The sequence below is a fragment of the Saccostrea echinata genome, unplaced genomic scaffold (assembly GCF_033153115.1).
Source record: "Saccostrea echinata isolate AGI-Se365-2 ecotype Australia unplaced genomic scaffold, CSIRO_AGI_Sech_v1 ptg000023l, whole genome shotgun sequence".
Taxonomy (NCBI): Eukaryota; Metazoa; Mollusca; class Bivalvia; order Ostreida; family Ostreidae; genus Saccostrea; species Saccostrea echinata.
The window spans coordinates 1,160,570-1,188,116 of NW_026889772.1; the positions used below are offsets into that span (position 1 = coordinate 1,160,570).

General features: G+C 35.1%; 2 protein-coding genes across 4 annotated transcripts; one reads left to right on the forward strand and one right to left on the reverse strand.

Annotated features, from left to right (window-relative positions):
* Positions 1–103: 103 nt before the first annotated feature.
* On the reverse strand, positions 104–18,921 carry LOC133191047 (2-hydroxyacyl-CoA lyase 2-like). 3 transcript variants are annotated; one of them, XM_061326719.1, is made up of 17 exons: positions 18,776–18,921; positions 18,557–18,610; positions 17,132–17,236; positions 16,631–16,709; positions 9,396–9,487; positions 8,851–8,989; positions 8,148–8,262; positions 7,288–7,388; positions 6,785–6,894; positions 6,333–6,456; positions 6,092–6,186; positions 5,592–5,746; positions 4,816–4,919; positions 4,313–4,346; positions 2,233–2,407; positions 1,819–1,917; positions 104–580 (listed from the first exon to the last, which is right to left on the reverse strand). In XM_061326719.1, the coding sequence occupies exons 1-17, from the start codon at positions 18,908–18,910 to the stop codon at positions 395–397; spliced, it is 1,902 nt and encodes a 633-aa protein (XP_061182703.1). In that variant the 5' UTR covers positions 18,911–18,921; the 3' UTR covers positions 104–394. The 3 variants fall into 3 exon arrangements, with proteins under 3 accessions (XP_061182703.1, XP_061182704.1, XP_061182702.1); XM_061326720.1 differs by lacking the exon at positions 4,313–4,346 and adding an exon at positions 4,574–4,607; XM_061326718.1 differs by lacking the exon at positions 4,313–4,346 and having other exon boundaries at positions 4,782–4,919.
* Positions 18,922–19,183: 262 nt separating this feature from the next.
* Positions 19,184–26,783, forward strand: LOC133191035 (uncharacterized). The gene is made up of 4 exons (XM_061326693.1): positions 19,184–19,262; positions 19,542–19,799; positions 20,985–21,270; positions 21,963–26,783. Exons 2-4 carry the CDS (start codon positions 19,659–19,661, stop codon positions 24,041–24,043), a joined length of 2,508 nt encoding a protein of 835 aa, XP_061182677.1. The 5' UTR covers positions 19,184–19,262; positions 19,542–19,658; the 3' UTR covers positions 24,044–26,783.
* Positions 26,784–27,547: the final 764 nt, after the last annotated feature.

Here is a 27,547-nt window from a genome sequence, read left to right on the forward strand (position 1 = left end):
TGACTCCAAACAAAAAGAGAAAAGGCAATCTGTTGTACAACCATGAAATCTTGTTTTCACCTCTGTGGCCAATGCCAGAATAAGGATTAACACATTTAACATGTCATATTTTGAATACTTTAACAGAAAGTTGTTCTGATAAACACTGAAGATGATGTTTTGTGGAGTGTTGTATAAGAATAATATATCACAGTCACTGAAACATGGAACTGATATAAACATCTGTACATACATGAATGTTATTATTAAAAGTAATTTATTCTGAAAGAAAGACTTGTGATAAACAGGACATGCACCTATCCAGTCATAACAGCTAAACACAGATGATTAAATGTAGAAATCAGACACATGGATGAACCACTGGTTGGTTTATATACATTTTACAGACATGTCCTCAGACAGAAATGCTCCCCTCTCTGAAGTTGGTCTTCCCGATGAGGATGTTGACTAGGATGCTATTTCCTTCTCTGTTCAGTTTAATCGTCTCCTTTAAGATCTCGCGGATCTTGTCTTCATTACTTCTGTCCAGCTTCAGTCCCATGCCTCCATAACCAATGGCAACCTTTTCATAGTCTGTGAACTAAAAATAAACACAGAATTTTTTTTATTAATCAAATTCTAATTTTCTATGTGAAAAGAGCCTAAAGACAATTTAATACATCCAATTTGATGTAGTGTATTCTTTAATAAGGTGTTTACTGTGGTATTTTTTCGGGGGGGGGGGGGGGGGGGGGTATTAATTTAGTGATTGAGTAAAAACTTTGGATTTTCTTGCAATGACAATACCATTAAACATTCTGCAATTCCTTAATTTAAACATTAGATAATGATTGAATTTCACACATTCACTTGAAAAGGAAACCAAGAGATGAGCTGACCACAATGTGTATGCCCTGGTCTTGCTGACTGATGTATAATTTTTGAATCTAAACATTATACTTCTAATGTGGTATGATGCATGCATCAAAATTAATTTTGACAAACTATAAACAATTCTCTATAAGATTTTTTCCAACATACTAGATCTCCTTAAGAAACCTTAGACATTATTAACTCATCTATTGTAAACATAGTAAAAATAAAAATAAAAGTAAAAATATAGAGAGGGGGCTCACATTTCTTTCTTATCTATGGTGTTATTTACTTACTGCTAATTTACAGGCCACACTGCTATGGTGTCGTTTACTTACTGCTAATTTACAGGCCACACTGCTATGGTGTTATTTACTTACTGCTAATTTACAGGCCACACTGCTATGGTGTCGTTTACTTACTGCTAATTTACAGGCCACACTGCTATGGTGTTATTTACTTACTGCTAATTTACAAGCCACACTGCTATGGTGTCGTTTACTACTGCTAATTTACAGGCTATGATGTCATGATTTCGTTTACTTACTGCTAATTTACAAGCCACACTGCTATGGTCTCGTTTACTTACTGCTAATTTACAAGCCACACTGCTATGGTCTCGTTTACTTACTGCTAATGTACAGGCCACACTGCTATGGTGTTATTTACTTACTGCTAATTTACAGGCCACACTGCTATGGTGTCGTTTACTACTGCTAATTTACAGGCTATGATGTCATGATTTCGTTTACTTACTGCTAATTTACAAGCCACACTGCTATGGTCTTGTTTACTTACTGCTAATTTACAGGCCACACTGCTATGGTCTCAATTACTTACTGCTAATTTACAAGCCACACTGCTATGGTCTCGTTTACTTACTGCTAATTTACAGGCCACACTGCTATGGTCTCGTTTACTTACTGCTAATTTACAGGCCACACTGCTATGGTCTTGTTTACTTACTGCTAATTTACAGGCCACACTGCTACCAAACATAGGAACTTGTTCTCTCTCAATCTGTGTCCACCCAGCATCATTGCCAACCAATGCCATCACAGGTATCTATGAAAGTAACCAATGAAGGTGTAAAAATATATTAAATGGTCAACATTATTCTTTGTAAGATATGAACCCATATACATGTAACCAAACTGAGTAAATCCATGTGCATGTGTGTGGCAATATTATTCATTCATCATTTTATTATGCAATAAAATAGCTGTTCAGTTTGTTTTAAAATGAAAAAAAAAATTCGTTGTTTATTATCAAATCTACACACATACCAGTGATACAAGTAGTTAAATCATATAATAACATGATTGGATGAGATTTACTTACAAGTATATGTAAAATAAGTCTAGAATTTGTAAATCAAACCTTGTGCCTGGTGAAGGTATCAAACTCTGCGATGCTGTAACCAAGGGAACCGTCGCCATAGATAATCCACACATCAGAGTCAGGGCGACATAGCTTAGCTCCCAGGGCGAATCCTCCCCCAACCCCCAGGGTACCAAATGCTCCAGGGTCTAACCAGTGGAGGGGGGCACGGGGTCTGGTGAGAGACAACAGGATATCAGTTATAGGATACAGTATTAGGCAGATCAAATGTAACAACAGGTCAATGGGCCACTATGCTCCCCTGAATCATATTCATGTACTGGAATATATCAGTATAAAAGAGAATTTGTATTTATTGCCTAAAATTCATTCTGACCATTTTTTAGATCACCTGAGCTGAAAGCTCAAGTGAGCTTTTCTGATCACCCGTTGTCCATCGTCCGTCCATCTGTCTGTCCGTCCGTCCGTCTGTAAACTTTTCACATTTCCAAATTCTTCTCAAGAACCACTGTGCCAATTTTAACCAAACTTGGTACAAAGTATCCTTGGGTGAAGGGGAGTTTAAATTGTTAAAATTAAGGGCCAAATCCCCTTACAGGGGGAGATAATCAAGAAAAGACAAAAATAAGGTGGGGTCATTAAAAAATCTTCTTCTCAAGAACCACTGGGCCAAAAAAGCTGAAACTTATGTGGAAGCATCCTGTGATAGTGTAGATTTTAAATTGTTAAATCATGACCCCTGGGGGTAAGGCGGGGCCACAATAGGGAATCCAAGTTTTACATTGAAATAAATGGGAAAAATCTTTAAAAATCTTCTTCTCAAGAACCACTGGGCCAGAAAAGCTTAAACTTATGTGGAAGCATCCTTGGGTAGTGGAGATTTTAAATTGTTCAAATCATGACCCCCGGGGGTAGGGCGGGGCCACAATAGAAAATCCAAATTTTACATTGAAATAAATGGGAAAAATCTTTAAAAAACTTCTTCTCAAGAACCACTGAGCAACAAAAGCTTAAACTTATGTGGAAGCATCCTGGGGTAGTGTAGATTCTAAATTGTAAAAATCATGACTTCCGGGGGTAGGGCGGGGCCACAATAGAAAATCCAAATTTTACATTGAAATAAATGGGAAAAATCTTTAAAAATCTTCTTCTCAAGAACCACAAGGCCAGAAAAGATGAAATTTATGTGGAAGCATCCTGGGATAGTGTAGATTTTAAATTGTAAAAATCATGACCCCCTGGGGTAGGGCGGGGCCACAATAAGTATTACAATGGGGAAATCTGGTAAAGAACAGCATGGCCAAAGTTACTCAGGTGAGCGATGTGGCCCATGGGCCTCTTGTTTCTCATTCCGAGAGAAATTTTGAAATATATACAAAAGGAGAATAAGCAAGTTTATCAAAAGTAAAATTAAAAGCGAATTTATCAAAGCTGATCAGATGTAAAGCAAATCATTCAGCATACAAACTAGTTCCCAACAAACAAATACATGAACACATATATACATGTATTGTAATATGTACACACAACTTTGATATCTGACATTTTATTTGTCTACTTTTTTGAAGTGCACTTATTTTAAAAACTTCCCTAAGACTATGATTCACTGAAGCAACTTACACCAGCCTTCAATCGCAACTTCTCGGGCCTTTCCGACTAGCAGAAATACAACCTCGAATGTATTACATAGATGCCATGACAACCCCCGTTTTCACAAACTTTGAAATAAATGTGGGAGGACCTCTTATCTGTGGAGTATAGAGTTTCACTTTATTGAATGTAAAGATATTACCTAAAATATACTATAGAAGGGACTTTTAACTCCGTCTATCCTATATTTAAATAAATAGGAAATTGAATGTATAAAATTTTAACATCTGGTGATGTTAATACATTCGAGGTTGTTTTTCAGACCTCTTACGGAAAGACCCGAGATGATGCGATTGCACCAGTCTTACCATTATATAACAATATGATACTTGTGTATCAGATAAATAAAGGACAAATAAACAAATCTGATATTGTATGCAGTGGTGGCCACAAAATCACCTCCACCTGTAAACAAACCTGAGGATGTATGCAGCAGTGGCCACAAAATCACCTCCACCTGTTAACTAACCTGAGGATGTATGCAGCGGTGGCCACAAAATCACCTCCACCTGTAAACTAACCTGAGGATGTATGCAGCAGTGGCCACAAAATCACCACCACCTGTAAACAAACCTGAGGATGTATGCAGCGGTGGCCACTAAATGACCTCCACCTGTAAAACAAACCTGAGGATGTATGCAGCGGTGGCCACAAAATGACCTCCACCTGTAAACAAACCTGAGGATGTATGCAGCGGTGGCCACAAAATCACCATCACCAGTAAACTAACATGAGGATGTATGCAGCAGTGGCTACAAAATCACCTCCACCTGTAGACTAACCTGAGGATATATGCAGCCGTGGCTACAAAATCACCACCATCTATAAAATTACCTGAGGACATATACAGCGGTGGCTACAAAATCACCACCACCTGTAAACTAACCTGAGAATGTATGCAGTGGTGGCCACAAAATCACCACCACCAGTAAACTAACCTGAGGATGTATGCAGCAGTGGCCACAAAATCACCACCATCTGCCACCATCACTGTATCGTCAGACATGACTTCCTCTGCAATGTGTAAAACCTTCAGGGGATTCAGATGTTGGTCTGTTTTCTCATCAGCCTTCAGCCTATAACAGAAAGGGTGTGATTAACTAAAAGTTAAAATAAAACTAAAACACAAAGGAAAACTACAGTACATTATGGTAAAGCTTGAAGATTTCGCTTGTAAATGTGGTATACAGGTACGTACTCCACACCTTTCTCATGACCATGTCATGACCATGATGACTACATGTAGATTATAGTTTTATGACCTCTGACATGGTAAATTTCCAGCATCTGTCTTAGTGTTTTCATTTAACACAACCAGATTTTAATTCTTTCAAAATCAGATCAAGGTCATACAATTTATCCTCTAGATGATGATCATGAATTATGTTTATCCGAGTCCTTACTATAAATGCTGTTAGATGGTGTCAATTTTAACTCTACACAGTTCCATTCAATATGATTTGATCATGTGCCCTTGACCAGTACTTTATTTTAACCTCTAAATTTTTATCAGCAGGTCATCCCACTGTTCTCATCCTAATTCTTGACAAGGATCATATGGCCAATGTGACAGATTACAGGGAATGCTTACCCCTCCATGGCACCTGATCCCTCCTCTGTTTTCAGATGTCCGTGTTTGCTCTGCTCACAATTGGTATTGTTTAATTGGACTTTTAAGCATGATTACTGTTCCATATCTTCACACTCTAACTTCAGCCAGATATCCTGACTTTGACCTTTGACCTTACCTATTGGCCTTCTCCTTTTCTTCATCTTTGTCCTTGAGTTTCTGTATCCAGTCAGGGTCACACTTGTATCCCCGCAGTCCCTGGGAGATTTGGACAATAAAGCTGGCTACATCTCCCTCTATAGCTACAGTAGGCTTCCAAAACATGTCCGAATTCTAGACAGAAATTACATACTTCAGATTAAAAGGACATTAATTATCACAGGTTTGAAAAATAGCAATAGCTCACAATTGTTAAGTTGTTGGATTTGTTCTGAGCTTAGCTGAGACAGTAATTTCAATTTATGTACATATAAGTTTTTGCTACATTGATTTTGTTAAATTTAACATCAAGCTGCCATCAAAGGAGACAGATACATATAAACAACTTTAATGTGTTGATGTATCAATGAGATTCACAGATACACATGTAGTTTAAATTTGTTCATGAAAATCAAGTTTACTGTCATAAAATATTCTATACATTGTTATCTAGAAATCTCCCAGTCTGTCCCGGCTTACTTTGTATAGCTGCTCCTTGCTGCGGTTAATGGTGATTATTTTAGATCGTCTATTGAGGACACGCCCATATCCCAGTCGAAAGTCTGCAACTGCCCCTAACAAAAAAACATTCAGATCTATCATGTACAAGCAGTCATTACTGAAATTTACTTAGTTTGTGGGTTTTGGACATTGGACAGTCATTAGCTGTCATCCTAAGTATTCACCTTAACAGCTTTTGTTAACTAAGGGGTCACCTTACCTGCCATGATAACAAGATCTGCCTCTTTTAGTGCCTCCCCTCTCTTCTGGCGTGCCTGGATCGGACTGTACCTCCCCAGCAGACCTCTGGCCATACCCCCAAGGAAACAAGGAATCCCCATATCCTGTAAAGGTCAAGTAAATTCAGTCATTTAAAGGTGTGTAAATATGTCAGTTTTTAGTTTTAATACCTCTCAGAGCTTTTCCACAGCTCAGATGAACCTCTGCATCTCTACCCACTAACTTCTAGAGATTTTTCTACAGTCAATGTAACAAACCTTGGAAGTTTTTGGTCTGGATGACCCACATCCTTTCACTTCTAAAACCCTTGGATGAATTTCCTACCATTCTATCTCTGATCAAAATCTTTCCAAAACTTTTCTTTGGTCTAGATGACCCTTCCCTTTTTACCTCAGAGAACTTTTTTACAGAGTAGATGTCATATCCCTTTACCTCCAGAGCCTTTCTGAGCTGATCCACTGGTATAGGGGGGAGGGTGGCTTGACTCCCCACCAGAACGACCGGTCTCTTGGCCTTGGTGATTAGTTCTATGCTCTTCTGAACTAAAAATCAAACAGAGAGTGTTGTCACAGACAAAACCTCACAAGGACAGAGACAGCATCAGGTCTGTTTATCTATCTGTCAAGTGAGTGTCAACAACTTAAGCCAAAACTCTGAAAATTATTTGAGAAATATTTCACAACTGGTTAAGAATTCTTTTTTACTGGGATCAAGTTTGTAGTTCCAGAACAAACAAGAGTTTGTTATAACAAGAATTTATCACCATAGAAGCTTTGGACTGTACTTGCACATCTTGCTCTTAATAACTAGAATTGCTTGTAAATTATCATATATTGTTACAAAGGAAAAAAAACATCATTCTTCCTTTTTTTTTAATTTTACTATAAAGAAATACTTGCAATATGTGCTTCAAACCAAACTTGACCTCATCTGACCTTGAGAGGGTGTGGCTTTCTGTTGATTGAGAGGTATAGGTGACATGTCACGTGTTTCAAATGCACCAGCAAACAGGTTGTTGAGATGGTTCATCAAATACCTAAATACAACAAGATGTGTTTGTGAAACACTATGCACCCGGCGGCAACAAATTTCGAAAAAGCTATTTTTAGCATATAGGTCACAGTCAAGGTCACAAGGTCATTGATCTTGGTGTCATTTGAAAGAACTTAATGAGTGGAGTATGCATACCAAATATGAAGTCTCTCTCTCTCATGGTTCAAAAGTTATGATGAAGGTTAAAGTTGAAACAGACAGACAAACAGACAAACAGACAGACAGGACAAAAACAATATGCGCCCCGATCTATCAATCCGGGCGCATAATAAAAAAAGAAATAAAAGTGGTCCAGGAGACCGAATCCTCTGTGAGTAAAAGTGCATCAAATGTTTTCAGAACCTTTAGGGTCACATAAAATTTACATTGGATTCTCACCTGTACTTTAACAAAGGGAAAGTGTAATTTACAAAAAAAAAATCAGTTCTGGCAAAGGAAGAATTCCAGCATAAGTTCATAAGCTTCCGAGGTTATTACAGTTCTGTTGAATTTTAAAAAGTTAATTATTTTCTGATAAATGCACTAGATGTTTCCCTATCTACCCAATAAATGTCAATTTTTCTGCATTGTTTTGTTTATTTGTTTTTTCAGCAAGATATAATCTTACTCAAGGTAAGACTTTGTTTTTACATCATTTAATAGTCAGATATATATGTTATCAGGTAAAAACATACATTATAGGTAATCACACATATTATCAGGTATTAACTTACATATAACTTAAATATTATCTGTTAATTACCAGTTGATTATTCGCTGAACCAAACTAACGGGCCCCTTCTCTTTCATTCCAATCTCTCGTCTAACAGTTTCGTAAGGATAAAGAGTGTCAATGGGGAACTCAACAAACACTGGACCTGCAGACAGTAACAGTTTATTTGTGGTTAGGTTTTCACAAGACAGGCAACTTAAACATCTCATATTAACAGATTTCTACAATGAAATCAAATATTCAAAGTCCTGGACATCACTGTATTTCTTTTAAAAACTCACCTACTTAGCAATAGTGTTACATTTTATTTTCATGACCTTAAAACTCATTATGTAAGAAAATGAGATATTAGATCCACATAAACTAATATTACCTTAAAAAAGTATTCACTCTTGTATACTAAATTTATTGAGTTCCACTTGAATAATTCAATGTACCATACTGGTTCTAAGAATGATACCGTACAAATACAATAGATAAATATCTAGATTCCACAAAATTACAAACTACAAAATGTAGTCAATGACATTATCCTCTGATAAATCATCCAAATTATCATTGTAATTGTAATGAGCTACAATATTTCACCTAGAGAATAAACTACCACAGCAATAACCAATATCCCTATGTCATATACCAATATTTGTATAAATTATTGCTGGTTATTGTGATAATTCTCTTATTTATTATTTCTGGTTATTGTAATAATTCTGTTAATCTGATAAAGTTATACCTGGAGTCCCAGACTGTGCCTCGTGGAGTGCTTTCTTCAGTGTGGGCACAATGTCTCTGATCTTTGTTACAGAAGCACAGTATTTACACAGAGGTTTGAACAGTGACATCTGGTCTATATCCTGGAGGGCCCCTCTACCCTGTTATAGAATAAACAATAAACTTTCTACAGCAATAACAACACATTTATGGCCTTAACTTCCAATGGAGCAACAGCTTTACCTATATATTTCATAAAAGAGACTCATGGGCTGCAATGCTTACCTGAGTCCTTTCCATTTTCTGAGATACATGTACAGAAATGTAGATAAAGGAATGGTAATGATAAATAAATGAAAAATATATTGACCAAGTCTTGATATCTACATAAGGCAAAGTGGAAAGCACATTGTAAATTTGTTAATCAGGAGAGAAGTCTTTCTGACAGTGTGTAAAATATAACATGATTTCTGACCACTCTCTGCTGAAGACTACAGGACAAAGTCCATCATGTAGATGAGAATACTAACATATTAATATAAGAGCCTGAAACTATTGTTGACAAACCTTGAGTAAAGTAGCTGCAGCACCCCCTATAAGTAAAACCGGTGATTCAGCCATCTGAGCATTCTTCACGGCAGTGACAGTGTTTGTCAGACCTGTGGAATGAATGTCATTATATCAGCCCTTCATTATTAACTCCTCATTAGTTACACAAATGTGCCTGCCTTAATTACAGGTACACACACAGTCATATTTATTCCCCTTCTGACTCTACACCGGGAACCTCATCTTCATTCTACATTTAAAATTTCATTTCATTCTAATCATGATGTCAAGTTGAAGAAAATAATACATACCAAGTTAAAAAAAAATTCCTAATAATTATAAATAAAGGTAATTGTACATTATTGTAAGTAATAACTGAAAACATAATGAGACTATATAGCCAATTTAGTTTAATGTCACTTATTCACCTGGCCCAGCAGTGACTATAGATACTCAGTTTACTGGTAGTTTGAGGTCACTTATTTACCTAGCCCAGCAGTGATTATAGATACTCAGTTTACTGGTAGTTTGAGGTCACTTACTTACCTAGCCCAGCAGTGATTATAGATACTCAGTTTAGTTTGATGTCACTTATTTACCTAGCCCAGCAGTGACTATAGATACTCAGTTTAATTTAATGTCACTTATTTACCTAGCCAAGCAGTGATTATAGATACTCAGTTTAGTTTGATGTCACTTATTTACCTAACCCAGCAGTGACTATAGATACTCAGATTAGTTTGATGTAACTTATTTACCTAACCCAGCAGTGACTATAGATACTCAGTTTAGTTTGATGTAACTTATTTACCTAACCCAGCAGTGACTATAGATACTCAGTTTAGTTTAATGTCACTTATTTACCTAGCCCAGCAGTGACTATAGATACTCAGTTTAGTTTGATGTCACTTATTTACCTAGCCCAGCAGTGACTATAGATACTCAGTTTAGTTTGATGTCACTTATTTACCTAGCCCAGCAGTGACTATAGATACTCAGTTTAGTTTAATGTCACATATTTACCTAGCCCAGCAGTGATTATAGATACTCAGTTTAGTTTAATGTCACTTATTTACCTAACCCAGCAGTGACTATAGATACTCAGATTAGTTTAATGTCACTTATTTACCTAGCCCAGCAGTGCTTAAAAATACTCAGTTTACAGGTAGTTTGATGTCACTTATTTACCTTATAGATACTCAGTTTACTGGTAGTTTGATGTCACTTATTTTCCTGGCCCAGCAGTGATTATAGATACTCAGTTTACTGGTAGTTTGATGTCACTTATTTACCTAGCCCAGCAGTGCTTATAAATACTCAGTTTACAGGTAGTTTGATGTCACTTATTTACCTAGCCCAGCAGTGCTTATAAATAATCAGTTTACAGGTAGTTTGATGTCACTTATTAACCTTATAGATACTCAGTTTACTGGTAGTTTGATGTCACTTATTTACCTAGCCCAGCAGTGCTTGTAAATACTCAGTTTACAGGTAGTTTGATGGGGTACCTGTAAAATGCGAAACGAAATAGAAACAAAACGAAACGGAACGAAATGAAACGAAATCTACCGAAACGAAACGAAATCTTACGAAACGAAATGAAACCTACCGAAACGAAACGAAACTTACCGAAACGAAACAAAAACGAAACGAAATCAAAACGAAACCTACCGAAACGAAACGAAAACTACAGAAACAAAAAACGAAATAAAATCGAGCAAAAATGAAATATATATGTATAAACATTATGATTTAAAATATATTATACAGTGTATATTTTATAAGTAACGAGTCTCTTTTGATACGCAGTGAAAGATAAAAAAGATTTTGTGCATTTCTAAACGTGCACATTTGTAAGTATGGATTACACTTTTAAATAGATATTGCTCATTTTAGTGCAAAACAAACACATTAGACTAAGCCTATACATATAACCCAAGTTATCACTTTCGGGTTCTTGTTAATACAATCCATTTGTATGTATACTTGTATACTCAAAATCAGATTTTAAGACCTGGCGATTCTTGATCTGCTTTTGCCCAACACCAAACTATATCAGATCACAGTAATTTAAAAGCGGAGGATAAGCATTTTTTTTTTTTAAAAAATAATTCGGTGAAATTGCAACATCAAATTTAAATTAAATTCAAAGCATACATTTATCGAAATTAAAATTCAATTTTTATCAAATCATTTGAACAAGCCTTGAAACCACCAGAGGAGGGGGGGGGGGGGGGTCCTTCTCGGAACTACCTCTCAAATAAAAATTAAAAAAAGCTGGACCCAACAATAATCAAAAGTATAATAATAATTAGGCTTTGTATAATTGATCACATATGTATAACAGTAATGCACTTTTTTTTATTTAACTCAATGTGTACATTTTTTTTTTAAGTTATGTTTAAAGACATTCGCAATACAACAGTACAGTAACTTTATTTCGATACGTAAATAGAAAAGCTTTTACATGTAGCACATCAATTATGAGAAATTTATTGTATTTCGATGGTTAAAGGCTAAAAATAAAAGTAAGACATAAAAATTAGAGAATACTACGCTTATTTTGAAATGAGTATTTTGAAATTATATAGTATGCTCGTGCATATTTGTAGCTGGCAGTTGATTTACAGTATATATAAGCATGTATAAGTAAATACATCACTAGAGAAGGGAGCATTTATAGGTGTTTAAATATTATATTAACAAGCGCTTGAACTATATAAATTTTATATGAAGTAAAAATAGTCCATATACAGTTACACATTATATATAATGATATACCTTGATTTGAAAAACCTTCTGTTTCATTTCGTTTGGTTTCATTTTGAGTTCGTTTCGTTTCGGTAGGTTTCGTTTCTATTTCGTTTCGCATTTTACAGGTTCCCGTTTCGTTTCGTTTCGGTAGATTTCGTTTCGTTTCATTTCGTTTCGTTTCTATTTCGTTTCGCACTTTACAGGTACCCTAGTTTGATGTCACTTATTTACCTAGCCCAGCAGAGCTTATAAAAAATCAGTTTACAGGTAGTTTGATGTCACTTATTTACCTTATAGATACTCAGTTTACTGGTAGTTTGATGTCACTTATTTACCTAGCCCAGCAGTGACTATAGATACTCAGATTAGTTTGATGTCACTTATTTACCTAACCCAGCAGTGACTATAGATACTCAGATTAGTTTGATGTCACTTACTTACCTAACCCAGCAGTGACTATAGATACTCAGATTAGTTTGATGTCACTTATTTACCTAACCCAGCAGTGACTATAGATACTCAGTTTAGTTTGATGTCACTTATTTACCTAACCCAGCAGTGACTATAGATACTCAGTTTAGTTTGATGTAACTTATTCATCTAGCCCAGCAGTGACTATAGATACTCAGTTTAGTTTGATGTCACTTATTTACCTAGCCAAGCAGTGATTATAGATACTCAGTTTAGTTTGATGTCACTTATTTACCTAACCCAGCAGTGACTATAGATACTCAGTTTAGTTTGATGTCACTTATTAACCTAGCCCAGCAGTGCTTATAAAAAATCAGTTTACAGGTAGTTTGATGTCACTTATTTACCTTATAGATACTCAGTTTACTGGTAGTTTGATGTCACTTATTTATCTAGCCCAGCAGTGACTAGAGATACTCAGTTTAGTTTGATGTCACTTATTTACCTAGCCCAGCAGTGACTATAGATACTCAGTTTAGTTTAATGTCACATATTTACCTAGCCCAGCAGTGATTATAGATACTCATGTTTAGTTTATTGTCACTTATTTACCTAACCCAGCAGTGACTATAGATACTCAGATTAGTTTAATGTCACTTATTTACCTAGCCCAGCAGTGCTTAAAAATACTCAGTTTACAGGTAGTTTGATGTCACTTATTTACCTTATAGATACTCAGTTTACTGGTAGTTTGATGTCACTTATTTTCCTGGCCCAGCAGTGATTATAGATACTCAGTTTACTGGTAGTTTGATGTCACTTATTTACCTAGCCCAGCAGTGCTTATAAATACTCAGTTTACAGGTAGTTTGATGTCACTTATTTACCTAGCCCAGCAGTGCTTATAAAAAATCAGTTTACAGGTAGTTTGATGTCACTTATTAACCTTATAGATACTCAGTTTACTGGTAGTTTGATGTCACTTATTTACCTAGCCCAGCAGTGCTTGTAAATACTCAGTTTACAGGTAGTTTGATGTCACTTATTTACCTTATAGATACTCAGTTTACTGGTAGTTTGTTGTCACTTATTTACCTTATAGATACTCAGTTTACTGGTAGTTTGATGTCACTTATTTACCTTATAGATACTCAGTTTACTGGTAGTTTGATGTCACTTATTTACCTTATAGATACTCAGTTTACTGGTAGTTTGATGTCACTTATTTACCTAGCCCAGCAGTGATTATAGATACTCGGTTTACTGGTAGTTTGACGTCATTTATTAACCTGGCCCAGCAGTGACTATAGATACTCAGTTTACTGGTAGTTTGATGTCACTTATTTTCCTGGCCCAGCAGTGACTATAGATACTCAGTTTACTGGTAGTTTGATGTCACTTATTTTCCTGGCCCAGCAGTGACTATAGATACTCAGTTTACTGGTAGTTTGATGTCACTTATTTTCCTGGCCCAGCAGTGACTATAAATACTCAGTTTACTGGTAGTTTGATGTCACTTATTTATCTAGCCCAGCAGTGCTTATAAATATTCAGTTTACAGGTAGTTTGATGTCACTTATTTACCTTATAGATACTCAGTTTACTGGTAGTTTAATGTCACTTATTTACCTGGTCCAGCAGTGACTATAGATACTCAGTTTAGTTTGTTGTCACTTATTTACCTAACCCAGCAGTGACTATAGATACTCAGTTTAGTTTGATGTCACTTATTTACCTAGCCCAGCAGTGACTATAGATACTCAGTTTAGTTTGATGTCACTTATTTACCTAACCCAGCAGTGACTATAGATACTCAGATTAGTTTGATGTCACTTATTTACCTAACCCAGCAGTGACTATAGATACTCAGATTAGTTTGATGTCACTTATTTACCTAACCCAGCAGTGACTATAGATTCTCAGTTTAGTTTGATGTCACTTATTTACCTAACCCAGCAGTGACTATAGATTCTCAGTTTAGTTTGATGTCACTTATTTACCTAGCCAAGCAGTGCTTATAAAAAATCAGTTTACAGGTAGTTTGATGTCACTTATTTACCTTATAGATACTCAGTTTACTGGTAGTTTGATGTCACTTATTTATCTAGCCCAGCAGTGACTATAGATACTCAGTTTAGTTTGATGTCACTTATTTACCTAGCCCAGCAGTGACTATAGATACTCAGTTTAGTTTAATGTCACATATTTACCTAGCCCAGCAGTGATTATAGATACTCATGTTTAGTTTATTGTCACTTATTTACCTAACCCAGCAGTGACTATAGATACTCAGATTAGTTTAATGTCACTTATTTACCTAGCCCAGCAGTGCTTAAAAATACTCAGTTTACAGGTAGTTTGATGTCACTTATTTACCTTATAGATACTCAGTTTACTGGTAGTTTGATGTCACTTATTTTCCTGGCCCAGCAGTGATTATAGATACTCAGTTTACTGGTAGTTTGATGTCACTTATTTACCTAGCCCAGCAGTGCTTATAAATACTCAGATTACAGGTAGTTTGATGTCACTTATTTACCTAGCCCAGCAGTGCTTATAAAAAATCAGTTTACAGGTAGTTTGATGTCACTTATTAACCTTATAGATACTCAGTTTACTGGTAGTTTGATGTCACTTATTTACCTAGCCCAGCAGTGCTTGTAAATACTCAGTTTACAGGTAGTTTGATGTCACTTATTTACCTTATAGATACTCAGTTTACTGGTAGTTTGTTGTCACTTATTTACCTTATAGATACTCAGTTTACTGGTAGTTTGATGTCACTTATTTACCTTATAGATACTCAGTTTACTGGTAGTTTGATATCACTTATTTACCTTATAGATACTCAGTTTACTGGTAGTTTGATGTCACTTATTTACCTAGCCCAGCAGTGATTATAGATACTCGGTTTACTGATAGTTTGACGTCATTTATTAACCTGGCCCAGCAGTGACTATAGATACTCAGTTTACTGGTAGTTTGATGTCACTTATTTTCCTGGCCCAGCAGTGACTATAGATACTCAGTTTACTGGTAGTTTGATGTCACTTATTTATCTAGCCCAGCAGTGCTTATAAATATTCAGTTTACAGGTAGTTTGATGTCACTTATTTACCTTATAGATACTCAGTTTACTGGTAGTTTAATGTCACTTATTTACCTGGTCCAGCAGTGACTATAGATACTCAGTTTAGTTTGTTGTCACTTATTTACCTAACCCAGCAGTGACTATAGATACTCAGTTTAGTTTGATGTCACTTATTTACCTAGCCCAGCAGTGACTATAGATACTCAGTTAAGTTTGATGTCACTTATTTACCTAACCCAGCAGTGACTATAGATACTCAGATTAGTTTGATGTCACTTATTTACCTAACCCAGCAGTGACTATAGATACTCAGATTAGTTTGATGTCACTTATTTACCTAACCCAGCAGTGACTATAGATTCTCAGTTTAGTTTGATGTCACTTATTTACCTAACCCAGCAGTGACTATAGATTCTCAGTTTAGTTTGATGTCACTTATTTACCTAACCCAGCAGTGACTATAGATACTCAGATTAGTTTGATGTCACTTATTTACCTAGCCCAGCAGTGACTATAGATACTCAGTTTAGTTTGATGTCACTTATTTACCTAGCCCAGCAGTGACTATAGATACTCGGTTTACTGGTAGTTTGATGTCACTTATTAACCTAGCCCAGCAGTGACTATAGATACTCAGTTTAGTTTGATGTCACTTATTTACCTGGTCCAGCAGTGACTATAGATACTCAGTTTAGTTTGATGTCACTTATTTACCTAGCCCAGCAGTGACTATAGATACTCAGTTTAGTTTGATGTCACTTATTTACCTAGCCCAGCAGTGACTATAGATACTCAGTTTAGTTTGATGTCACTTATTTACCTAGCCCAGCAGTGACTATAGATACTCAGTTTACTGGTAATTTGATATCACTTATTTACCTAGCCCAGCAGTGACTATAAATACTCAGTTTACTGGTAGTTTGATGTCACTTGTTTACCTGGTCCAGCAGTGACTATAGATACTCAGTTTACTGGTAATTTGATATCACTTATTTACCTGGTCCAGCAGTGACCGCTGCCACACCAATCGTCCCTGACATCCTGGCTACAGCATCTGCTGCAAAAACTGTAGTCACCTGACAACAATTCAATACAAATAATCATTTTAGTAATGAAAAGCATTAATCAATTTTAACCTGGTGTATATGGAATGTAAATCAATTATTCAAAACTATCAATGATGCCATTACTAATTTGTTATAACAATTTCAGGATGCTGTAAATTTTTTTAAAAGACCAATTAATCATCTGTTTTGAGAATTATATTACAGTGATTTATGTTAAACTTTATTCAAATTATATTGAACTAAGGCCAAATTTATATGATAGCCATTATAATAATATTTAACAACATCTTTCATACAAGTATTTTTTCATTAAGTGTTTACAAAAGGAAAACTATCAAAAATGTTCTCTTCTTATAAGCTATGAAATGTATAGTGGACATTTTTTCATGGCCATTGGCACAACTTCACTGATTTTATGACTAAATTCATACCTCATGTCTTGTGTCTACAACTCTTATCCCAAGCTTTTCACAAGCTACGAGTATAGGGGATATATGTCCTCCTACGAGGGTAAACACATACTTCACTCCGTGTGCCTACAAACCAAATCAAACAGTGTATAATTCTGACATTTTTATATTCGGTTTATGTCCTCATGGATGAAAAAATGGATAAGAATGATTAAAGATTCCAAAATGTGTTCTATGCAAAAACTGCAAAATAAACCAGTTATTTTAAAATCCAATACTGTATCAACTCTGATTTCTTACACCTAAAAACTAAGTGCACATGTAGTTCTGAAGCAGCTGACTTTAATTTATAACTAAAATAAACACGGAAGACTTGATAATTCTCTGTATTTTCCTCCAAACTTTTTCACTCTTCAATACAGAAAAAGTGAAATTATCTGCAGCTAGAGTTAAAAGATATATCCCAAATTCTATTGTTGATTTAACTGCAGTAAAGTTTACATATTTCTGAGTGAAAATTCTTGATGAGATATTAAACTTTAACCAAATTACTGTTTAATTCTATGCTCAAGGGAACTATTTGTGTGTATACTCCAGTTGATCCAAACTTTACAGAACTATAATCAATTAAACTGAATCATTTGGGATTAAAATCATTGTTAATTATAAATCTTAGACATGAAAAGTTAAAAAATTATTATTTGTAATATTGTAGATTGCAAGGATATGAGACACTAATGGGGCTATAACAAGAAAGAAACATTATGAAGGACATGACCAGGATGGGAGCCTGTGGCCCCAAACTCTTTACAAAGTGCTTCAATAACTGAGGTATCTAATTCTTACTAGGGCTGTGTGTTGAGCAAAAAATTTTGATACGATATAATATGATATTTTATAAAGTGATATGCAATATATTGGATACCTTAACAAGTCTATCAAAAAACTCTTGTAAATCATTTTATTTTAATGCATAAAATTTTTTGAAAAATGAGTGTTTTAAAAACAATTTCAAAGTTCTTGTCTTGCTGTCATTATAAAATACGCTTCAAATTCAACTTTTTAATGACTATAAAACCAACATGTTTAAAAAAAAATATCTATGCATTTTATAATAATTATTTAAGATGTCATATCTCCTTAATGTTTATATCATTATTGATCTGTTTTAATTCAAAACAGTCAAATATAATCTTTGGTGATTGAAATTCCTAACTTTTTCACAGAATTATAAGAAAAACCGCCAGCCCGATACATATTGGAAGTTATTTCTTCGATACGATACATTCTTGAATATTGATATACATGTATAATCGATATACATTGATACAACCCTAATTCTTACCATGGACTGACAGGAAACCTGTCAATAAGCCGGCCACCATGTACACCAAGATCAAGAGTTTTATCTATTAAATTTATTTTGTATTCCTGTCCATATATTACCTTAAGGACATCCGCCACAATGTCGCCACCATTCCTCTTTGTTTTGCTGTCAACCTGTGAATGAATTATTGAATATTACCCATCATGAAAATCTAATGAGAGGCTTTTCATCAGAGCTACAGACAGCCCTTCAAAGCAGGTTTCTGATATGCTCATGTCATATGGAAATAAAACTAAACACAATGCTTGACTCCAAATCAGAAATGAATCGAGGATTACCTTGTGAAATAGCTGATAAATTATTCCGAACTTCCTCAGGAAATACACGGTCCCTAGAGCTGCTGCAGATAAACCAACAGGAAGAGCCAAGTTTCTGAACAATTTCTGCAAACTCTCATTTTGTGACCCAGCCATCTTTTGCCGTGGACTTTGTGTCGGCTTCTGCCACCTACTTTCACTTTCATTAATAAAAAAGTAGGCCAATCCTATTTCATGCATACAACATGTACAATGAATACGATGAATTCTTCATCAAATATTATTAGCTATAACTTTGTTTTCTAAGTAATAAATGAACCCCTTATATTTTCAAATTGTTGATTTCTATCTCTAAAATAGATAGATTGATCTATTCTGTTCATTTTATATGATATAAGCGACCATTATAATCATTTTGCTGTTTCCGGTTAGCAGTCTGACGTGTATGCCCTCGGTCAAACCATACTTATAGGATAAATGTGACTGACTAATTTGTCGTCTACTTAAGGTAACGTTAGGGTTTTCAGCTGTGACTACAGTCATACATTATCGAAAAAAATAAATTCTACATTGAACGCGATATTGACATTAACATACGATTAGTGATTAACCAACTATAGATCTAATTGATAAACATTAACATTTTGAATGTTTTGATAAGCCAGTTGTGTTCACGCTTGACTCAAGTTTGCTTTTGTCAATTTTTATGAATTCTATTTCAAAGAATAATCCAACCCTTTTATAGATCTCATGTATGAAATGAAATATTCTCATCATTTTCTCATAGGTTGTCATATGAAATATGGAAATGCAACGTATTGAATGTGATATTATTCGGAACAAATTGCTGAATGAGACTTTGATGGTGCTGTGATTCATCTGTGGACATAAGAACAACTTCAGGATGATGCAGGAAGAGGAAGACGAGGGAGGGACCTACGATCATACGTCCCTCCTGGATCTAAGAAAACGGAAAAGTCCAACTACGATGTGGTGCTGTAGCTTTGTTAAGACAGTTTGTCTGTCATTCACATTTCTGACATTGGTATGTTTTATATTCTGAATCGCTGTCCCTTATTGCATGTGTACATCATTTATCTGAAATCTTTCATACATGGGTATGAGAAATGCAGGGTTCAAAATTAAGTGGAAATACTCACTAAATGCAACCATAAAATACATTTTAGCAAGTGTGTCACATTAAACACTAGCAAAATTTATCGATAAGTTGCAGTTTGGGGTTTTTACCTTTCCAAATTAAAAGTGTTTGAATGACGTACTCTTTAATTGTCATGATTTTTAGGGCCGATCTAGAGTCAAAATTTGGCAGCAGACCCAATAGAATAAACCTGTATTTTCCCAAATTATATTGAAAGTTTTCCCAAAGGAAATCTTACTGAATTTGTGATCACAATCAGTTTGTTTATTTCATGTTCCTCAATAAAGTTATGAACTCGAGCAGAAATATTTTTTGGTCAGACATTTTGGATTTCTTCATTTATTTAGATAATTGATACCACTATCGTTCTTGATGTAAGTTATAAGATAATTCATAACTGAAATATTCTTCAGTTGTTTGTCAAAGTAATACAAATATTTGAAATTGCTTCTCATATGACAGGGATTTTTTCGAAATCCCAGTTTAACCTAATTGACACTGAAATTCTCAATTCTATGGGCTCCATCCTCACCCTCCCAGACCCCACCCCCCAAAAACACTGACTGCAATTATTTTTATATTAGATTTGAACTTTCATAATTTGATTTACCATTATTGAATAATTTCTGAAAATTGCACATGAATTTTCAATTTTGCTAATAAATGCTTTTGCCACTATAGCTAAAGTTTGCTCATGGTAATAAAAGTTAATTTTGAACCCTGGAAATGGATATATGGAAGAAATAGAATTTATTTAAAATATGTTTAAAAAATGCTTTGAAATTATTATGAGACTCTCAGAAATTGCTACAATGTATACGTAACATTATAGAACATGGCGGGGACCTAGGTCAGTGCAGTCTCTGTCATATGGTACGTAAATCAAAGATGAACTTGTGTCATATGAATAGAGACCATTGTTTTCATGTGATACATATATATTATACAAAGTCAGTGCCAAGTAGTCATTGCAAAATGTCATTGAGAATGTTTTGAAGGAGTTTATTTGACCATGATACAATGTAAACATTCTGGTTCTATTTAATTTACGTTTGTCTATTTTTACTACAGGGTTTATGTATTGCCATCCCAGGGCCGACCCTTATCGACCTGAAGGAGAGAATCAACACCGACACCACTCACATGGCCCTGATATTCACGGCACGCTCCATCGGTTATCTGCTGGGGTCCCTGGTCGGAGGTTTTCTGTTTGACCATTTTGACAAACAGTTATTGTTGATGGTGACTTTGATTGTGGCCGCGCTGGCCACCAGTATTATCCCATGGTCACTCACGTTGACTGTTCTAACAGTGATGATGTCACTACAGGGCTGCTCCATGGGGGTTTTGGATACAGGTAGAATGTCATTTGAAGTTGGATCATTTTTAACCCATCAGAGCTATTTTATTTTTTATTTTTTTAAATATTTTAAGAATTTTAGTTGAGCAATATATATTTTACCTTGTGTTGTAATATATCATTATGATATTCATTTGATTTCAGAGAAAAAGATAAAAGGAAAAATTATATAAAGTTTAAAAGCTTCTTTATTCTTTATATATGTGTGAAAAATAATTGATTTCTGATTCTAACTATCTACATGTAATTACGTCTAGTTTTATAGTAAATAGAATGTCCTTAGTATTGAGTAGGGGAAAAAAAAACTTCATAAGTGTATTTACATGTTTTGCCTGTAATAATTATTCTCTAACCTTCTTTGCTGGTTAACTTTGACTTTTAACCCTCGTTAAGATAAAAATCTTGTATCTTCTTCTCAGTGACTAGAAATCATAACAAGTAAGAATATACTCCATTTTGACATGTTATTAATATTTCTTAGCATCCCAAGTAAAGATCAAAATTTAAAATGGGACTAATTCAAAAAAGTTAACATGTTTAGCACATCTATAGGCAAATATAATATGGGGCAAAATTGCTTGCAAGTTTGAAAGGGCCAAAATAACCCTTTTATACATTGTGTTATATAGTTTTTTGTTCGTTGAACATTTGTTTGAGAAATTTACTGACCCATTTTTGTCTTTTTCCAGGAGGCAATGCATTTTGTGTTCGAATCTGGGGTAAAAGGAGCCCTCCGTACATTCAAGCCATGCACTTTGCATTTGGAGTAGGAGCTTTCATTGCTCCGTTACTTTCTCAGCCATTCTTGTCAAGTAGCATTCAGAGTGTCGGAAAACTTAACCCTGTTAATGATGACTCCTTAACTAAGTTTCTCATAGAGAACACAAATCATTCTCGTTTAGGACGAGATTTAAATGAAACATTTCAACAGATTAATGCTAATGACATATTACATTTAAACACAGAGAATATCTCCATGACAACAACTTTAGTCATGACCCCCGCTCCTGCCATTCCTGTCCCAAAGAAACCAACACACATTGACTCAACCAAAGAAGACAAGGGTAAGGCAGATGGTAGTCAATATTTACAGGATTTTAAAAATAAGATCAAAAAACTTCCAATAAATAAAGAGGTGAAAAATCCACAGAGCAAGGACATCCCTGCTGCTACTCCTAGTCAAGCCATGCCGGGCATTAATAGTACAAAACCCACACAGACTCCATCAACAAATGCTAAAACATCTGCCATAGATGATAATACTCTGACGGAAAAATCTAGTACCGCTACCACTCAGAAACCTACCACAAGTACCACCATCATTGGTACCACAAAAGCACATATCACAACCACCACTAGTACACAAGTATCCACTACCACCACCACGGAATCACCCACTACTACTGCTAAATCACTCACTAGTACACAAACACCTACTACAAGTACACAAGCACCCACTACAAGTACACAAGCACCCACTACAAGTACACAAGCACCCACTACCACTAATAGATCACCGACTAGTACACAAGCACCCACTACAAGTACAAAAGCACCCACTACAAGTACACAAGCACCCACTACCACTACAAAAGCACCCACTACAAGTACACAAGCACCCACCACCACCACACAAAAACCAACTACAAAGACAACACAAGCTCCCACCACCAAGAAGACAACCCAAACACCCACTGTTAGTGGATCTCTAATTTCATCCACTTCTTCACCTAAAATATCAAGTTCCACCTCCTCAACTTCAGACCAAATGAACAGCTCCACAACTGCAGTGTTTCACAATACTACGTTTCCTGTGAGACGCAAGAAACCACACATGACAGAATCCAAGAACATTTTAGAAGTTGTCAGTAATATGTCCCGGGTTCAGATGGCATATCTAATCATTGGTGCTATGCTACTGGTGAATGGCTTTTTCTTTTGTGGCTTGTATTGCTATGATAGATACAAGTCGGACTTCAGTATATATGAAGATAGTGACGTAGGCCAAGATAAATTTGGAAATCCATGCAAGCGATATGTGATCATGTCCATGATGTTTTTATTTTTCCTTGCATATATTGGCATGGAGACAACCTTTGGAGGCCTTTTGATGACCTTCATAGTTAACTTTATGGGTTGGACCAAAGACAAAGGAGCAATAGTAACAGCCATTTTTTGGGGCTCTTTAGCTGCTGGACGGGGATTTTCAATCTTTATAGCAAACTGCTTCCGTCCTACTTGTATGTTGTTAGTAGACATTTCCTTGATGTTGATTGGTTCGTCACTATTGAGCTTTGGAATAAGCTACTACGACGCCATTCTGTGGATTGGAACTTTGACCTTGGGATTTGGAATGTCCTCTCTGTTTCCCACTGCAGTGTCCTGGGTCGACCAATATTTCAAAATGACCGGGAAGTCCACTGCAGTACTTGTGATGGGGTCAGCGATGGGTCAAATGATAGTCCCTGTTACCACAGGGTATTTTTATGAGCACTACCTTAAGATGTCCCTGATGTATGCCTGTCTGGCTCTAAGTGTTTTGTTAAGCGTTTTATTTTTGGTAATGCAGTTCATTGCCTCACAAGACAGTGGTCTCCGATTCCAGTCAGACAATGAGGGATTCACGAGACTTAGAGATGAAGAGAACCTGGAAATGGACGACGTGTCATACGGGACAACATCCAATGGGAAGCGGAGATTCATGCCAACATTTAGTGACTCGGAATATAACCAGCTGTTACAAGAGGAGGAAGATGATCTATTGGCATAGTGATATGTGACTCTGGTCTAAGCCAGCAGAAACTGTTGGCATAGTGATATGAATATTCATGGTTTAAAGCCTGAAATGAGTATTACATGTAATTGTGTTCTAAGCCTTTAAAACAAATCTACAATAGCTAGAGCCTTTGGAACAAAGCTACAGTAGCTAGAGCCTTTGGAACAAAGCTACAATAGCTAGAGCCTTTGGAACAAAGCTACAATAGCTAGAGCCTTTGGAACAAAGCTACAGTATCTAAAGCCTTTGGAACAAAGCTACAATAGCTAGAGCCTTTGGAACAAATGACAGTGAAATGAACCTATTTATATCCCTAGTCTACAGATCTACAGAGTATTGGAGTGATGATGAGAGGATCATTTAGCATGGGCCGCAGCATCTGAAAGGTGATTCTCCTAGTCTGATGAAATACAGAGAACAGGAGATTTAGCATTCAAAGATGTGAAAATCCTGAAATATTTCAAATGTCTTTGATTTTGTTAACTCTGAACAACATCTGAATGTTGTAAAACTGCCTAAGAATATTTACATGTGGTTTGATGATATTTAATATAGCTTTGGTTTATTGGGTAAAGATGAATCCTGGGGGGCTGTAATGTATTATATTGTATTATATAAACATGTAGTTTTTATATCCACTTTATAAATATATTCACAAAGGTGACCTAGTCCTCCCAAAACTGACCCACCTCCTTTTGTCTGCATGACAGAAAAACACTTGTGTCACTTGTAAAAATTGTTGTGAATATTTTATTTCCATTCAGTGTACAAAAATTCTGTAGAAAAGCTTGCTAAAACAGAAATACTTTTTTTTCTAAATTAACACTGGAAAAACTCAAAATTCCTTTATTTTAAAAAAAAGAATTGATTAATATCTCAGTTTTCTTTTTCTTTGTGCATGAATTTGTGTGTGCATTTCATAAATTATCTATTTAGAATCCAGTTCTATTTGATGAAGTCTTTTTTTTATACAGTGTGAAATAAATTCAAAATCAGCTTCAGATTATTAAAAAATTACTTTCACAAGAAAATTAGTTATTACCAAAAATGTTAAAGTATTGAGATACGACAAGATGAATATTTTTGTTTTACATGAAACTTGGTTTGAGTCCTGTTCATACTGAATTTTATTTCTTCTAGTGGGATTAATGTCCTCATTGCTTTTATAGTTATAGGCTTTACAAGGTCACTAAAGGGCATTTTAACTAACTTAATTCACTTTTTTCCCATGAGATCTGAAGTTTTTAAGTTTGCATTTTGAAGAATCACCATAAATTTTCCAAGAAAGATACCAACTTGTCTGCCAAGTATTTTTCTCCATTGAAACTTTTGTAAAGTGACAGGATCAGATGTAAGATTTTTATTTGGACAAAAACCAATGAATTTACTTTGAGTCCACCCCAGGCATTTTCTAAGGATAATAGAGAAAAACTTTGATTTCTGTTTGATGAATCTTTAGGTGAGATAGATGGAGATTATCTTTGTTAATGATCCATGAAATTTGTTGGCCTGGGTAAACAATGTAGGAAGCTTTGAAAGTGTAGATAACTAATCTAAAGTACACAGCTGTTTACAACATTAATACAGTAATCCGATTTTACACTCTGATCATATCACATACATTTTTGGAAATCTAGAAAACAATGACATGCTTATATACTTGTTTATTACATACTTAGTATAATAATAATTAAATACAGGATTTTTGCATATGTGATATAACTGACGTCACAATAGCCATATCACCCCTGTAGAGCTGATGTGGATCTGCAGGGCTGATACGGATCAATATCACGGTAGATTTAACCTAAAAAATAACAGTACTTGTGATAATACACTTATTTTATTTTTTTTTTTTTTTGGTTCACATTCTGTTCATTTTGAATTACTGTTCTTTGAAACAATAAACTACGTACATGTCAGTAGTCAGTGCATGATTATTTGTTTTGTTATTTTTTTTTCTCAAGTTGATGTGTTCTGTATTTTATTACTAAGTATTTAATAAACATGATAAAACATACCCTTTTCCATACCACATCCTGTATCAGCCCTCGGGCTTTCGGCCATCTTGCTGATATTGGTGTCTCGGACTGATACAGGATGTGATATGGAGAGGGTATGTATTATTCTCTATGTAACTATATATTTTGTTCAGTTAATTTATGCCTATAATTGATAAGAATTTAATTTATTTGTTTTGCGGTAAATTATGCATCAAATTGTTCAAATTTACCAGTGGAGATTATTTTTCACATTTATGTAGATCTTAGCTCAAAAAGCCACAGAATTGACAATTTTCCTTCTGAAACCCTGGCGTAAGTTTCATATTTCAATTCACTTGTTTCCTAAGTATCTACATTTTAGCTTTAGTGGAGTCACAGATTCAAAATTATTTTCTGTTCAAGTTTTCTGTGTTTGTATTTATGTGAGCCAAATATTGCCAACAAACAACACGTATATTGTTATTGAAATTGTGTGTGTGTGTGTGTGTGTGTGTTTGAGATGTTGGTTTGAATTCTAACAGAAATCGTCAACATTTATCGAATGCTGATTAAGATTAGAATTCTAATACATACTGGGGTTAACTTGACTGAGATATTTGTAAATGCAACTCTGATGTGAGTTTTTTTTTTCATTGATAATATCCATTGTTTATTATTTGAATAATTTGCTAGTAATGTCTATGTTTTTGTATGTCTGTGTTTCCAAAGTATTAAATGCTGAAGGAATTTGACGTTGAGAACTTAATGAAAATTCAGAGGACAAAGAGATGTCATTTTATGTTTAATTTTCTTGTGACCCCCCTATTTTTTTTTTTTCACAAATAGTAATTTACTTGATCAAGGGACTAAATTCTTTTGTAAAACTGAAGGTATTTATTGAGATTTTTTTTTTCATTTAAAAATATAATTGTATTTTGGAAAAAAAAGAGAAAAGAAAGAAAATTTATTGGGAGATGGATATGGTTTTTTTTTTACTTATAGTAAATTGTGGGATTGATGAAAGGGGGGTTCTGAAATTGTTTGAGGAACAAAAACAAAAATTTCTTTTGTAGTTAAGTAATTATAGATTGTCCACCCTTAATCTAGCACTGGAACATAGTAGAGATGGTATCAATGATAACCCCCTACCCCCACCCCACCCCCGCCTTCTCATTAGCTCATGTCATGTGATGACTCTTAGGTGGGGTCGTGACTTTGTCTAAAGCTTGGGGGATGACAAATTAATTCTGAGAAGTCGGGTGGGGTGGGGTATCGAGTCAGATTTTTTTTTTCATAACCTTGCAGGACATAATATTTAAGTTTTCAAGATTTTTAGAAACATTATTTATTTCCTTCCTTGCAAAAAGTTGGGGGGGGGGGGAAATATGCCCAAACTCGAAAACATCAAATGGACGTCCCCTTATTCATGGTCGTGAAGAGTACTTTTTCGCAAAGAATGATTTTTTGTGTTTTTCCATAACAGAAATATGCCAGTAAACACACTGAACATGACTGT

Bases quoted from the DNA above. Each gene is read 5' to 3' on its own strand.
- LOC133191047 (XM_061326719.1), bottom strand. From the start codon at position 18,910: ATGGCTGGGTCACAAAATGAGAGTTTGCAGAAATTGTTCAGAAACTTG. The intron at 5,747-6,091 runs GTAAGCCGGGAC...ATTTCTGTCTAG, and splicing joins GCAAGGAGCAGCTATACAAA to AATTCGGACATGTTTTGGAA. The intron at 1,918-2,232 runs GTTTGATTTACA...TTACTTTCATAG, and splicing joins ATACCTTCACCAGGCACAAG to ATACCTGTGATGGCATTGGT.
- LOC133191035 (XM_061326693.1), top strand. From the start codon at position 19,659: ATGATGCAGGAAGAGGAAGACGAGGGAGGGACCTACGATCATACGTCC. The intron at 19,800-20,984 runs GTATGTTTTATA...TTTTTACTACAG, and splicing joins CATTCACATTTCTGACATTG to GGTTTATGTATTGCCATCCC. The intron at 21,271-21,962 runs GTAGAATGTCAT...GTCTTTTTCCAG, and splicing joins CATGGGGGTTTTGGATACAG to GAGGCAATGCATTTTGTGTT.